General features: G+C 55.9%; 2 protein-coding genes across 5 annotated transcripts; one reads left to right on the forward strand and one right to left on the reverse strand.

Moving 5' to 3' along the window:
* The first annotated feature begins 1642 nt into the window (after positions 1-1642).
* On the forward strand, positions 1643-11088 carry PRICKLE3 (prickle planar cell polarity protein 3). Of its 4 annotated transcripts, none has more exons than XM_079765235.1 (9): positions 1643-1791; positions 2967-3052; positions 3780-3963; positions 6700-6813; positions 7126-7263; positions 7968-8171; positions 8263-8449; positions 9511-9810; positions 10373-11088. In XM_079765235.1, exons 1-9 carry the CDS (start codon positions 1750-1752, stop codon positions 10936-10938), a joined length of 1821 nt encoding a protein of 606 aa, XP_079621361.1. In that variant the 5' UTR covers positions 1643-1749; the 3' UTR covers positions 10939-11088. The 4 variants fall into 4 exon arrangements, with proteins under 4 accessions (XP_079621361.1, XP_079621358.1, XP_079621360.1 ...); XM_079765232.1 differs by lacking the exon at positions 1643-1791 and adding an exon at positions 1822-2203; XM_079765234.1 differs by lacking the exon at positions 1643-1791 and adding an exon at positions 1822-2000.
* Positions 11089-11155: 67 nt separating this feature from the next.
* On the reverse strand, positions 11156-14402 carry PLP2 (proteolipid protein 2). The gene is made up of 5 exons (XM_079765236.1): positions 14163-14402; positions 12682-12834; positions 12481-12576; positions 11793-11883; positions 11156-11570 (listed from the first exon to the last, which is right to left on the reverse strand). Exons 1-5 carry the CDS (start codon positions 14256-14258, stop codon positions 11548-11550), a joined length of 459 nt encoding a protein of 152 aa, XP_079621362.1. The 5' UTR covers positions 14259-14402; the 3' UTR covers positions 11156-11547.
* Positions 14403-14844: the final 442 nt, after the last annotated feature.

Genomic DNA, 14844 nt, shown 5'->3' on the forward strand with positions numbered 1-14844 from the left:
ACTCCTCAACCACCTAGTACTCCTGGCTCAGACTTCTCAGTGTGTGTCTTTTTTTTTAAATATGTTTTGAGTTTAGAGAGAGGAAGGGAGAGGGGGAGACAGATAGAAACATTGATGAGAGAGGAACCTTGATCAGCTGCCCCCTGCACGCTCCCCACTGGGGATTGAGCTCACAACCCAGGCATATGCTGATTAGGAATCAAACATGCCACCTCCTGGTACATGGGACAATGCCCAACCATGCCCACCGGGCCTCAGTGTGTCTTTTTAGGAGGACACAAAGGAAGAGATGGAAAGGAGGTGAGAGGAAGCTTCACCACTACTGACCTGCTGGATGAAGTTCAAGTCACCTCATCATTTTAGGCCCCCCTAACAGCATTTGGCCAAGGGATGCCTCGCCTGCAGATCATTCTAGGTCATGCTCGGAGTGGCCCTGTGCAATGCCCCACTACTGGCCACAGAAAGTTGTCTTTCAAGGGCTCAGTTCTAACTCTGGTCCCTTAGCCACGTGCCTTCCCCACCTTGTTCTCAAATCCTCAAGAGGCTCCAATAGAACCCCATACTTCACAGGGAGACTTCCCTCTACTCATATCCTCGAATTTTTCAGAACCTGCTGTCTCTTCATTTCCTTGCCTCCCCTACCCCGCAGCTGGAAAACCGGGAGACCAGGTAGGCTGCAAGACAGGCGGGCGGAGCCATTCACTCATCCCCTTTAACCCCTCCCTGGAGCCAGAAGAGGCGGGAAGTGACAGAGATGTGCAGAATGGGGCGGGACGGGGTCTGGAAATCCCTGGCGCCTGCGATGAAGATGAAAGGCCCAGCTGACCGCCGCCTCCGCCAGGCCTAATTAGAGACCCCAGCCCAGCCGGGCGCCCAAGTTCTGATTGCTGGCCGCGGACCCCCTCCTCCCAGCCCCGAGGCACCGCAAAGCTGTAGAACGTGAAGAAGAGACTCCCAGCTCTGCGACTGAGCTCAAGGAAAAGGATATCTAACTGGAGAGAGAAAAATGGGAGCAGGGGAGGAAAGGCTATTAGACCTTCCCAGGATTTAGGGGGCATGACAGCTGGGCCTGTAAGAATGGGGGGGGGGGGCATGGGAACCTGGCCAGTGACTTTAACCTCCTCCTCATAAATCTCAAATAATCCTGGTTCTGAAGGGATGAGAGCAGGGATGTGTGGGGGGTGTATAAGATCTAGCTCTCTGATGGGGACGAGGGAGCACCAGCTAGGGCTGCGATGGAGCTGGGGACCATTCTTGCAGCATTCATACAAGGGAAAGAGTCCTTCGGAACATCACTAGTGGGGAAGAGGCCAAGAGGTGGCTTTAACCCCTCCTCCAAATAAGGATCGAAGACAAATGGACACGAAGGGCCAATACAAACCCTATTGCCCCACTCCTTACAGTCAGATCGCCACTACCAAGTCTCCCTCCTCCACTACAGAGCTTTCAAGCCGTAAAATATCCTGTGAGAGGCCACGTGGCACCTCGGGTTTCTGGGGCGCGTGGCAACAGGTCAGGGGAGCTCTCCCGCACAGCGTTCCTGGGATGCGTGCCCTTCACCTCTAGGCAGGGGGCGCCTGGGCCCGGGAGAGACAGCAGGCCCAGGGGCGGGCGCTGCGGGGCGCGCTCCTCCCCTGGCCGGTGTCAGGTTTACGGAACAGAGCTTCCAGGCAGGACGCGCGGTGGCCTGACGGACGCGAGAATTCCTTTCGCCTGACCCGGCCCGTCCTGACCCTGCCCGGGCGCGCCATGTTCGCGCGTGGGTCCCGGAGGCGCCGCTCTGGGCGCGCGGTGAGCGAGACTCAGGGCAGCGGCGGGCGGGGGTCAGGGGTAAACTGAGGCCCAGGAGAGGGGGCAGGGGATAGGGGTAGCGAGGAGGCGCTCCACGGAGGGTTTGGGAATCCCCATCCCCAGAATTCCCAGACCGGAGGGGCTGAAGGAAGATGGAAATCTGGTGGCCCACGCTCCCCAATCACCTCTCCGCACACCTTTAAGACCTGGTGTGTTTCCCTGTCGTGTGAATTATGGGAGGGGTCTCTGAGGGCCAAAAGATTGGGTCTTGCGTTCCTGGATCGAGCAGGGACCTTTTGAGCTTCTGAGGGAAGGAACCTCGCCCTGTACCTTGGCGGAAGGTGAACTGAAGAGGGAGGTCCTGCACTCCCGGGGTGCCGGAATACTGAGAGTCCAGGGATTGGGATTTGGGGTAAGAAGGCTTCCAGGCTTCCAGGCTTCCACTTGAGCAGAGAGCCTTTGACTTCCTAGATAGGAGGGTCCCTCTCTTCCTTTGGCGGGGGGGGGGGGGTGTCTCTAGGTGGGGCCTGGATTTGGTGGTCCAGAGGAGAGAATAGCCCTAGGATATGAGGGGTAAGAGCCAAGCCTTCTTGAGGGTTTCTGAATGGATGGGGGGGGGGGGGGGGCCTCCTGTTCCATTGCAGGAGGGTCTCTCTCCAGGTCCTTGGGTGAAACCAGGGTTTGGGGCGGGGGGTCCTGTGTAGATCCCAGGTAAGGATGATGTCTCAGACTTCTACCCTATGGAACTGGAGTGCTGCTGGCCTCGTGGGTGGAGAAGGGGCCTAGATGAAGCCTGGGGTAGACACCCAGGTTAGGGACTCTGCCCTGAGTGGGGAGAGTACGCTGAGTTCTGGAGGAGGTGTTTAAGGCCTGGAGGAGTCAGAGGCTGCGGGGGAGGTGTCCCGGCTGGGTGTGAGGAGTTGGGAGGCTGGCCTGGGGAGGGGAATTCCCTGAAAAGGAGGCATAGAGGGAGGTGGCCTCAGCTGTCCCGCCTCTGTCTCTGTTGTGTCCTCCTCCCCCGAGCTCCGGGTGCTGTCCCAGCCTGCCCAGCGCTACCCAGGTAGGACAGGCCCCAGCGTGCGGTCTCCAGCCTTGGAGAGGAGAGGCGGGCCCTAACTTCTCCCTCCCCGCCCCCGCGCCCGGCGGGGTCCCGCGTCTGCCCCCGCCCACTACAGCCTCCCGAGGCAGAGGACCCAGACCGTGGCCAGCCCTGCAACTCCTGCAGGGAGCAGTGCCCTGGCTTTCTGCTGCATGGCTGGAGGTAGGTGACCATCCCAGGGCCTTGCCTTTGTCAGGGCTCCACCCTCAGGAGGGAAATCCTGAGACTTAAGCCACGCCCTTGGCTTGACCGCTGTCCACAGAGGAAGCTCAATCACGGAAAAAGCCTCACGCTCTGATTCACAGCCCCGCCCCCTGACTCATTCCCTATTGTCTGGTTCCCAGGAGAGCTCCACCCACGACACAGCCCCGCCCCAGAAGTGTCCTTCCTCAAGCCTGACTCTATCCCTAAGGAGATTTTTGGTCCTCCACGCCTCTTTCTTGAGTCAGGAACTCCTCTCCCAGACCCCCGTGCCCTATCTCCTGGAGCTCGATACCTAAAACAATCCATAACGTACTACAGACAGAGAGCCCTATCCGAAAGTTCTGAGGCTCAATACAGGCTAGAGCCCACCTCCAGGGAAAGTTCTCCCAAAATGTCCAGAGCCTCTCCTGATGGGAAGCCCCTAGATGTATAACTCCAATCTCAGACTCAGAACCCCAGCCCTACTCAGGCCCAAGTCCCAGAGCTGAAAGTCAGGGCTGGCCTTGAGACCCCACAGCTCCATCTCTTCACCTCCTCCATCCAGGCTCACAGCCCCACCCCCAGGTCCAGAGTCCTTTGGTGGTGATCATCTGCATGTCCCTGCCCCTCAGTTGGACTTTCTTGGGCTGTCAAAGGGTCCAAGTGGGCTACCCTTAGTAATTGACCCCCATCCTGGCCCCCTCAGAAAGATCTGCCAGCACTGCAAATGCCCTCGGGAGGAGCATGCCGTGCACGCAGTGCCTGTGGACCTGGAACGCATCATGTGTCGGCTAATCTCAGACTTCCAGCGCCACTCCATCTCTGATGATGACTCAGGATGTGCCTCAGAGGAGTATGCCTGGGTGCCCCCTGGTCTCAAGCCGGAGCAGGTGACCAGAAGGCACCATCCACTGTTGTTCTCCAGTGGGTGCACACACACTCAAGAAGAAACCTATTTCTGGGGCAACACTAGGGTGTGTGGTCAGACTGTGCCTGTCTTTCTGACCCCTCTGAGATCTAGAGGTGATCAGCCCCCTAAAACTTGAAGGGAACGCTGAGCGATCACTGGGCCAGTTCCTTGGGCCTGTTCACCCATTCCTGTTCTGCCTCTTACCTCAGGGCTTATCCTAGCACTTCATTCACATTCCATTGATTAACCCATTCAACAGTTATTGAGCACCTACTGCATGTCAGACACTGTTCTAGGTGCTGTGAGGACACAGCAGTGAACAAAATACACCATTTACACTGAGTGGCCAGATTATTATGATCTCTGAATACATAATAATCTGGCCACTCAGTGTATGTATGTATGTATGTGTGTATATATATATATATATATATATATATATATATATATACTAGAGGCTCGGTGCACGAAATTCATGCACAGGAGTGTGTGTCCCTCAGCCCAGCCTGCACCCTCTCCAATCTGGGACCCCTCGAGGGATGTCCGACTGCCCGTTGAGGCTTGATCCTGGCTCCGAACTGCTTGCCTGCCTGCCTTCTTGATTGCCCCTAACCGCTTCTGCCTGCCAGCCTGATCACCACCTAACCACTCCCCTGCCAGCCTGATCACCCCCTAACCACTCCCCTGCCAGCCTGATTGATGCCTAACTGCTCCCCTGCCAGCCTGTTTGCCTCTAACTGCCCTCCCCTGCAGGCCTGGTCACCCCTAACTGCCCTCCCCTGCAGGCCTGGCCCCCCCCAACTTCCCTCCTCTGCAGGCCTGGTCCCTCCCAACTGCCCTCCCCTGCTGGCCATCTTGTGGTGGCCATCTTGTGTCCACATGGGGGCATCCATCTTTGACCACATGGGGGCAGCCATCTTGTGTGTTGGTGTGATGGTCAATTTGCATATTACTGTTTTATTATATATTATTAGAGGCCCGGTGCATGAATTTGTGCATGGGTGGGGTCCAGCCAGCCTGGCCAGGGGGAGGGGACATGGGTGGTTGGCCAGCCTGCCTACTGGTCGAATTCCTGGTCGAAGGGACAATTTGCATATTAGCCTTTTATTATATAGGATATACACTGAGTGGCCAGATTAAGCCTATATATATATATACATATATATATATAGGCTTAACCTCTACATGGATATATATATGTATATCCATGTAGAGGTTAAATTCCTGAAGGGAGCCAATAATGTCATATGGTGTAAGGTCTGTGGGTTAAAGAAAAGCAGGGAAGTAAGTTGGGGGGGTGGAGAGAGATGTTAGGATTGTAAGTAGGGTGTCCAGGTAAGCCTTTGTGAGAATATGATGTTTGAGCTTCCTGAAAGACATGAGAGTGAACCATGCAGAAATACTAGGTTAGAGAGATCTAGGAAAATGGAATAGCTAATGCAAAGGTCCTGAGGCAGGAGTGTTCTTGGCATGTGTGAGGAACAGTGAGAATACCAGTACACTGGAGCAGAGTGAGCAACAAGGAGAGTGATGAGGTGGAGGTGGGGTCAGAGAGGTGGCGGGGACATGGAGAGGACTTGGACTTCTACTCTGAATGAGGGAGAAGCCACAAGAGATTTGTGAGCAGAGAAGGGATATGATTTGTCTTAGGATTTAATGGGATCCCTCTGGCTACTGGGTGTAGAACAGACTGTAGGAGTGAGGGTGGAAGCAGGGTACCAATGAAAGTGAGAGCACTTCAATAGCCTAGGTGGCTGATGATGGTGCTGGCAGTAGAAGGAGTAAGTGGTGGTCAGATTCCAGTTGTAATTTGAAAGTAAAGCTGAGAGATTTGTTTGTGGGTGTGAGAGAGAAAGGAGTCAAAGATGACCTTAAAGGTGGGTGGATCAGACCAAGGCAGGAGCATGTTAGAGGTCTAAGAGCATACGTTAAGTTTGGGCATCTGGAGTTTGAGGTACCCTTTAGACATCTGAGTGGCCATTTTGCTTGGAACTCAAGGGAGAGATCATAGAGCCGGAGGCATGCATTCGTGAGGCCTTAGCCATGAGGTGGACTTATGGTAGTCATGAGGTCCCAAGGGAGTGAAGGGAGACAGAGGCAAGAGGACCAAGGATTGAGACTGAGGACCCTCCCACATTTAAGGGTCAGTTAGTTGAAGAACCAAAAGAAGAACAGAGGAGTGGCCAATAGGTTTCCTTTCGGTAAGAGGAAACCCAGGACGGTGTGATGTCCTGGAAGCCAAGGGAACACAGTGTTTCCAGGAAGTCATTAACTATGTCAAGTGCTACTGATGGGTCAAGTTGGATGAGAACTGAGACCTGAACAATTACTTTAACAGGGTGAACGTCATCAATGACCCTGACAGGAGCAGCTTTAGAGGAAGGGCAGGGAAGGCTGACTGGAGTGGGGTCTAGAGAGACTGGGAGGAGGGGAAGTGGAAACAATGAGTGCACACAGCTCTTTTGAGGAATTTTGCTATAAGGGAAGGAGAAAAGTAGACTCAGTAGCAGGAAGGAAAAGTGGGGTCAAGACAAGAGCGAATTCTTGGCATGTTTGGGAGGTGACAGAAATGATCCAGCCCATAGGAAGAAGAGATGGAGGGAGTCAGTAGACATTTCCTTCTGATGATTTTAATTTTCTCAGAGAAGTAGGGACCCACTGCATTCCAATCACCCCTCATCTCAGTTGTTTTCTTCCATCCCCCATGTCCTCCCAGGTATACCAATTTTTCAGCTGCCTCCCAGAGGACAAGGTCCCCTACGTCAACAGTCCCGGGGAACAATACAGGATCAAGCAGCTGCTGCACCAGCTTCCCCCACACGACAGTGAGGTGAGGAGAGAGAAGACAGGAGGGGCATGTCAGGTAGGGGGCACAGCCTGGGCAAATGCCTCACAGCTGGAAAGAAATGGGCAGGATCAGAGGTGAGCTGATCGGAGGTGAAAGGTCTGAAGGGCAGGGGACATTCCTTGGCAAAACCACACGTGGGACTTGGGAGAGGAGGTCAGGGATGGTTCTTTCATCAGGAAGCACCATCTATACAGAGGCATTGAAGTCAACTTTTTGAGCATGGAAGAAATTTGAAAGAGGGTGGGTGGGGGGCAGACAACAGGGGAGGAGCCTGTTTGACCCTCACTACCTCAGGCACAGTACTGCACGGCACTGGTAGAGGAAGAGAAGAAAGAGCTCAGAGCCTTCAGCCAGCAGCGGAAACGGGAGAACCTGGGGCGTGGCACTGTGCGCATCTTCCCAGTGACCATCACTGGGGCCATCTGTGAGGAGGTGAGCCATGGAAGGCCTCAGGGAGTGAGTGGTGCCTTTGCTCCAAGCCCTGGCTTGCAGGACCCATATCCCTATCCCACTGTTAGGCAGGGGCCGCCTCTAAGGCCTTCCTGGCCAGCGATGTCTGTGTGTAGGGCTCCCTGGTGGATGGGACTTGTTCCTCAGATCCCTCTGTTGGGTTGGGTCTGTCTCTAAGGAGGCCCCAATGGACCTTCTCTATTCGTTTCCTGCCCTCCACACACCTCTCTGGTCCTCTTGTGGTGGAGACTTGTCCTTAAGAACCCACCCACAGTGGTAGGGCCTGTCTCTAGAGCCAGGTGGTGGGTGGAATTTCTCTCTAAAGCACCCTCCCCTCAGTGGTTGGAGCCTGACCTCACATCCTACTGTTAGGTGAGGTCTGTTGCTAAGGCTCCCCCTGGGCCTGGCCTGGCTCTATGGTTTCACCAACCCTGCCAAAACAAGACCTCCTTTAAGGCCACCCACAATGAGTAGGGCCTGTCTCTAAGGTTTCCCACAGACACAGGGTCAGTTTCTAAGGCACTTTCCTCCTCCCATGTAGGCAGGGCCTTTCTCAAAGTTACCCCGTAGGTAAGGCGAGTCACAAAGGTCGACCATGGGGAAGGCCCGAGTATGATACACACCTTGGCTGATCCCCCATCTAACCATGTTGGTGAGGGTGACAGTGCCTATCTGTCACCTGGCAGTGCGGGAAGCAGATCGGAGGTGGAGACATCGCAGTGTTTGCCAGCCGAGCAGGCCTGGGTGCCTGCTGGCACCCTCAGTGCTTTGTGTGCTCCACGTGCCGGGAGCTGCTGGTGGACCTCATCTACTTCTACCATGCCGGCAAGGTCTACTGTGGTCGCCACCATGCCGAACGCCTGCGTCCGCGCTGCCAAGCCTGCGACGAGGTGATGCCTTACTGCCCAGGGGAGGGAGTGGAGGGCGGGCAGGGCCAGGGAAGGCCCTGCTGACGGCCACAGATGGCCTGCGCCCCCCCAGATCATCTTCTCCCCTGAGTGCACGGAGGCCGAGGGCCGGCACTGGCATATGGGTCACTTCTGCTGCTTCGAGTGTGAAGCATCCCTAGGAGGGCAGCGCTACGTCATGCGTCAGAGCCGTCCCCACTGCTGCGCCTGCTACGAGGCCCGCCATGCGGAGTACTGTGACGGCTGTGGGGAGCACATCGGTGGGTGAACATGGCATTGGACAGGGGGATGGATGAACATCTAGGCCACAACCCCCTGCCCCCTCCATTCTTTCTGTCCTCCAGGCCCCGCCCACCATTATCCCCATACTTTCAGTCTAGTCCAAGCACCATAACCCTATACCTTTCACTGCAGGTCCCATCACCGATATCCCTCATCCAGCCATACTTTCTAAATCTTCCTACACAGTATGAGGCACCACTACACATCTGGGCCCACCTCCAGAGTGCCCTCTAATTCCCAGTACCCCAGGGCTACCCTGTCAGCCTAGCTCCTATGCTCCTAAGCTGTACCCTATTCTCGAAGACTCTCCATCAACCTAGCTCAGTGATTTTCAACTCGTGTGCTGCAAGAATTTTTAAAACATGCAATGCCTGACTAATTAGTCAGGGGCACTGACCTCTTTTCCCTTAGATTGTCAAGTAAAAAAGGACAACAGCCAACACAGCAATAGCCGTCTGGTGTGAATGCATCAAAATTATACCTATTTTGTTGCCAGATCAGCAAAACATACATTTGTGGTGTGCTGCGGAAGTTTAGTCATTAGTTTATGAGTGCCATGAGATGAAAAAGGTTGAAAATCGCTGGCCTAGGTACATCATACTTTCTACCACACCCTGCTCTCTAAGATTCACTTCTTTCCCACCAAGGCCACGCCCTACCACGCCCTGTCCACACCACCCAGGCCTCTTTAAATCCACTGTCCTTCCATCTGAAGCCACCTTACTGTCTAAGCCTGACCCACATGTTAGAGTCCAGTGCCCAGCCCCCACTCTGGGAGGGAGGACCCTGGGAAAGAAAGAGTAGGGAAGAAGATGTTAATCAGCCAGTTTGAGGTACCCTGTGGTGAGGACCAAACCTCGGATTTCCTGCTTTCTCCAAAGAAGGGCGCTATTTTGGAGAGGTGGGGGTGGGGTGGGTAGGAGTCTTGGGGTACTCTGCTTCAGATTCCTGCTCTCTTCAGAAGGGTCCCATTTGAACAGGGTGGGACATGCCAGCGGGGGCTCTGTCTTAGTTTCCTCCCCTCCCGGTATCCCCCCAGGCCTGGACCAGGGCCAGATGGCTTATGAGGGCCAGCATTGGCACGCCTCAGACCGCTGCTTCTGCTGTAGTCGCTGCGGGCGAGCCCTGCTGGGTCGCCCCTTTCTGCCACGCCGGGGCCTAATCTTCTGCTCTCGAGCCTGCAGCCTGGGGTCCGAGCCCACGGCCTCGGGGCCTGGCCGCCGCAGCTGGAGCGCGAGCACAGTCTCCACACCGCTCACAGCCCCCACAGCCCCCTTCTCTCCGGTGGAGGGGCCATCCGAGACCGCCACCAAAGGCACCAGCACTGAGGCAGAGCCTGGTGAGTTAACCCTGGAGTCCTGCCCAGCCCCTCCGAGGCCCTCCCCCGCCAACCCCTGGTCCCTGGGGGTGGACTCGCCCAGTCCCTTCACCTGCTGTACACCTGGCCCCACCCCCAAATCATCCCAGGCCTGGGCTGCACCCAAACTACACCTACACCTCCTCGTGAACCCTGTCCGCTCCCTTCTAGACAAGGCCCTCCCCTACCTCAACTGGTACCTGCCTCAGCCCAAGTTCCTCCTCCTTTTCTCCAAACCCTGGACCCTCCACCCTATGGAAAACCTAATCACCTCCAGCCTGTGCCACGCCCCTTCCACCAGAAGCCACGCCCCCTCTCACCTATCCAGTCCTGCTCCTTCTGCATTCCAACCTCCCTCCGCTCCACTCAGAGCCAGTCCCAGGCCTCCTATTTCCCGGACTCCCCTCTCCAACCCTGCCCCCCCCCCCCCCCCCCCCCCGCCTTTCCCAGTCCTGATGGAAAGAGGAAAGGAGAAGGGCCTTCCTCAGGGCTCCTCTGGGAGAAGGCAGATACATACAGGGACTCCCTCCATCTCTCCTTCCAGCTGCAGGCCCCGAGGAGCCCACCCGCTTTCGGAGAGGGGCCCCTCACCGCCACTCCATGCCCGAGCTGGGGCTCCGCAGCGCCCCCGAGCCACCCCCAGGGACCCCCGGCCATTTGGACCCTGAAGATGATTCTTTCAGTCGCCAAAGTGCCCCTCGAGTCAGCTTCCGGGACCCTCTGGTGTCTGACGGAGGCCCTCGGCGGACCCTGAGTGCGCCTCCAGCCCAGCGCCGCAGGCCTCGCAGTCCCCCTCCCAGGGCCCCCACACGTCGCCGCCACCATCACCATCACCGCAGACGCCGGTCTGGCAGACTTCACCACCAATGTAACTTGGGATCGGACTCCGAATCTTGCTCCAGCTCCCCCTCCAGCTCCAGTTCAGAGTCCTCGGAGGATGATGGCTTCTTCCTGGGAGAACGCATCCCCCTGCCCCCGCACCTGACCAGGCCCCTGTCTGCTCAGGACACTGCAACGAAGACCCCCAACTCTCCATCTCCAGTGGCCCCCGAGAACTCGGGCCCAGGGACGCCTCGCCAGGCCAGAGACAAGAACTGCATAGTGGCTTGAAGGCGAGGCTGTCCTGGAGGGCTCCATTTCTCCACTCTCAAGACTTGAGAATAAATCCCCCTCCTTTCTACCTCTGTTTGTACGATTGAAGTGTCTTAATAGTTGGTGTAAAACAGGCCTGGCTTCTTCGCCTCTTTGCTCCAGCTGCCTCCCTTCCCTATTTTGCCCCTCCTGATGCTTGAGATATCCCCATTTGATCAAAGGATTAACTTATGCATTACCATATATTCTAACAATCTGTTTATTATTTATTCATACGTATCCCTCCACAAAACCACCTCCCACACTGAGGTGATTTGCAGTGTGTCACAACCTGGGGAGTCTGAAACTGAGGCACCCTCTCCCTCATTTTGCGGCTTAGGTGGGGGCATAGTTCGGGCAGAACTGGTGTCTGCTTCTAGATGCTTCAGAAGGGGAACCTAGGCACACCCATAAAGGTGGCCACACCCAGGAGGGTTGATTGGCAGGCTGGAAGACAAATTCTTCAGATAAAGGCACTTTTACCTCAATAAGAGGCTGGGAGTTGGCTAGGAGTGTTTGTAGGGGTGGGGAGCAGTGATTTCGATGGAAGTTATTTGCAGGTTGCAGAGAGAAATCAAGGTAGTTCACCTACACCGGGCCATCTGTAGGGTCTGCAAGTGAGGAAAAGAGAGAAAGCAGTTTGGATCCATATGCCCACTTTACAAACAAGAATACTGAAGCTTATGGTACTTGTTGATACTAAAGCCGTAAGTAGCAGTAAAGGACAGAGCTGGCATTCATGCCCTTTCCTTCTCTCCTCAACCTCCTCAACAACACCCCCCTACATACACACACACACACACACACACACACACACACACACACGCACTTACCCGTAGGGGCTGCTGTGTGTCTTTGCTGCCTCAAGGGGAAAGTGAAATAGGCATCAAAGCCAAAGAGGCACGCCGCGATTAGGCCCATCACCTGGAAGTGGGGATGAGAGTGAGGGGCTTTGGATTAGGCTGGTCAGCCTACTCAGCCTCTTACCTCCTTGTATCTACTACCTCCAGTGACTGCCCCATGAAGGGATGGCGACTAAAGCCCCAGGTTGGGAAGCCAGAGAGCTCCAGGAAAAGGTCAGGAAACTGGACTCCCCCCGAACTCTCCCTTCTCCTCATACTGCTCAACTCAGGAGAGCCACGTGGCGGCCCCCCGTCTAAGCGGCACCATTCCCAGTGTACATGTGAAACAAAGTTCTAGCAGATGGCAGTCTAGTGTATGGACAAAGATCCTGGGTCAGGCCAGGGATGGCCCTTTACAGCAAATGATGATCTTGGGAGGAATCAAGGTTCTGGCCAGACTTGCCTGCAGACCCTGAGGACAAGGGTGGCCTGTTGTGGATCATACACTTTCTGCCAGAAGCAGAGACAGAAATGGCCCCTAGATCCTCAACTCTTCCTCTCTATCTCTCTCTCTCTCTCTCTCTCTCTATCTCTATCTCTATCTCTACTCTATCTCTATCTCTATCTCTATCTCTATCTCTATCTCTCTCTGCTTTGGAGCTGCCTCTAAAGTCTTTACCCCGGCGATGATTTTGGAGCTGTTTCCTTTCTCCACGAGCACAATGATGGAGATGATCAGGTAGAGGATGGATGCTATGAGGGTTCGGAAGAAATCCTGTAAGGAGTAGAGAGAGGAGGGAAGTCAGCATCCAGAGTTCCCAGGACAATCCCAACAGCTGAGGTCCCTCCCTCGGCTAGCCACTTCTGTCCCCTTTCTCACACTCCAAGGCCAGTTGATGATCCTTATCCTGGTGTTCAGGTCACACATGTAGATGACAAAGAAGACAGCAGCAAGGATCATCTCAACCACTGACAGAGAGAAGTACGCTGATGTGGAAGCGATGAAGCAGATCAGAATCACCAGGCACAGTATCTGGAAGGATGACATGAGGAAGGGGACCTCCATCAACTCCCTGGGCTGAGGGGATGGGTTAAAATCAGGGGTCTCTTGGCCCAACTGGCATGGCTCAGTGATTGAGCATCGACCTATGAACCAGGAGGTCACAGTTTGATTCCCATTCAGGGCACATGCCCCAGTTGCAGGCTCAATTCCCAGTGTGGGGAGTGCAGGAGGCAGCCGATCAAAGATTCTCTCTCATCATTGATGTTTCTCTCTTTCTCCCTCTCCTTTCTACTCTGAAATCAATACAAATATATATATATTTTTTAAATCAGGGGTCTCAAACTCAGGTGCCTACCAGGACTGGGAAGATGACAAATAATCATAGCTAAACATTTACTGTGTGCTCATTGTGTTCCCAACATTGTTCTACGAGCTGTACAAGTATTAACTCACTTAATCATCCCTGCAACCCAATAAACTGGGTACTGTTATTAGTATCTTTATTTTATAGATGAGAAACGTGAGACACAGAGACATTAAGTGACTTGCCCAGGGTCACCCAGCTAGGAAGGGCAGAGTTGGGTGCCTCAGTTTCCCCCTTCCCCTTCTAAGATAGGGGCGGCCTGCTGGGAGTGGCCCTGCCAGGTGTTTTGTGAGCAGTGCTGGAGCCAGCTTGGGGCGGGCGGGACGTGCAGTTCCCCAGGCAACCCCTTTGGGAAGCAGTGAGAGTGTCACCAGAGGGGCAGGGCTCCGGTTAAAGGCACCGCACCCCTTTTACAAGTGACTCAAAGGCGGCGTCCACTTTGAGGGGAGGGGGCGGGAAAAGGAAGCTCCGAAACAGCGAAGGCCCTCCCACCCCACCACCGAAGGGCCAGAAAGAACCAGAGAACGGCTGGGCGCCCAACCCGGAGGACTAGCACGGGGCTCCACCCCAACAGGCCCCGCCCCTGGGCGCCCCGCCAGCCCGCCCGACAGCGCTCAGGCCGCGCCACGCCCTGCCACGGGAGGTCCCCCACCTCCCAGCCCCCTGGAACCCCATCCTTGAGCCCACGGATGAGTCCACGCGGTCTCCGTCCACTGCGTTCCCCAGATGCCCCATGGACCCCTGGCCTCACCCCGTGGCCCAGCAACTCCCGACCACCCTCTCCAAACCCCATCGACTCGCCCAGCACCCCTGGTTTCGGGCCTCGGCTACGAACCCACTTCCCCCGTCCCTCTGCCCAGCACCCGCGGCCACGCGCCTTCCTCGGCGTGCGTGCGTGTGTGTGTGTGTGTGTGTGTGCGCGTGTGTGTGTGCGTGCGTGCGATCCAGCCACTCCACCCCGCCCTTGCCCACCCGCCAGCCCCGGGACGCTCACAATCTCAGCAAACAGAAGAATCCCCTTGAGGGTGCGCGCGAAGCTGGTGCAGGCGGCCCAGCAGCCGGGGGCCGAGAAGCGATCGGAGTCCGCCATGGCGTGGGCCGGAGTCCCCGGGGGCGCGGACGATCTGCTCGGTTTCTCGTGGGCTCGTGGACACTGCACACCCAGCCGTCTTGCCCTCCGTGTGGCCGGGAAGGGGGCCCTGGGGCGAAGGAGGGAGTGAATCACCAAGCCCAGCAGCAGCGGGCGGGGCCTGAGGGGGCCGGGCCAGGTGGCTGCCGCCCCGGAAGCCCCCTGGCCCCGCCCGCCCAGGATCGTCCCCACCCGGAGCGCAGCCACCCGGGGCGCCCCATCTCCGGAGGTGCCAGCCTTTGAGACTTGGCACTTCGGGGTACCTGGAACGGTAATGGCCAAACCCTTTGCCCTTTTAGAATGCAAATGTTGCCAGGGCTGCCTCAACTCAGAGCCCAGGGGAGCTTGCCTTTGGGAAGGATTGACTGGGTTTCCTGAGCTGTAAACAAACAAACAAACAAACAAACAAACGGTGGAGGCCCTGGTGAAACCTAGGTATATTGCCAGAATTCGGAATATTTCGAATTTTGGAAAATTTTCCCAGTGCAGCCCTAGCTGGATTGGCTCAGTGGATAGAGTGTCAGCCTGCGGACTGAAGGGTCCCAGG

This window comes from Cnephaeus nilssonii (genome assembly GCF_951640355.1).
Source record: "Cnephaeus nilssonii genome assembly, chromosome: X".
Classification (NCBI taxonomy): Eukaryota; Metazoa; Chordata; class Mammalia; order Chiroptera; family Vespertilionidae; genus Cnephaeus; species Cnephaeus nilssonii.

Bases quoted from the DNA above. Each gene is read 5' to 3' on its own strand.
- PRICKLE3 (XM_079765235.1), top strand. From the start codon at position 1,750: ATGTTCGCGCGTGGGTCCCGGAGGCGCCGCTCTGGGCGCGCG. The intron at 1,792-2,966 runs GTGAGCGAGACT...CGCCCACTACAG, and splicing joins GGCGCCGCTCTGGGCGCGCG to CCTCCCGAGGCAGAGGACCC. The intron at 7,264-7,967 runs GTGAGCCATGGA...GTCACCTGGCAG, and splicing joins CTGGGGCCATCTGTGAGGAG to TGCGGGAAGCAGATCGGAGG.
- PLP2 (XM_079765236.1), bottom strand. From the start codon at position 14,258: ATGGCGGACTCCGATCGCTTCTCGGCCCCCGGCTGCTGGGCCGCCTGC. The intron at 12,835-14,162 runs GTGAGCGTCCCG...TCATCCTTCCAG, and splicing joins TTCTTCTGTTTGCTGAGATT to ATACTGTGCCTGGTGATTCT. The intron at 11,571-11,792 runs GTAAGTGCGTGT...CCTCACTTGCAG, and splicing joins ACACACAGCAGCCCCTACGG to ACCCTACAGATGGCCCGGTG.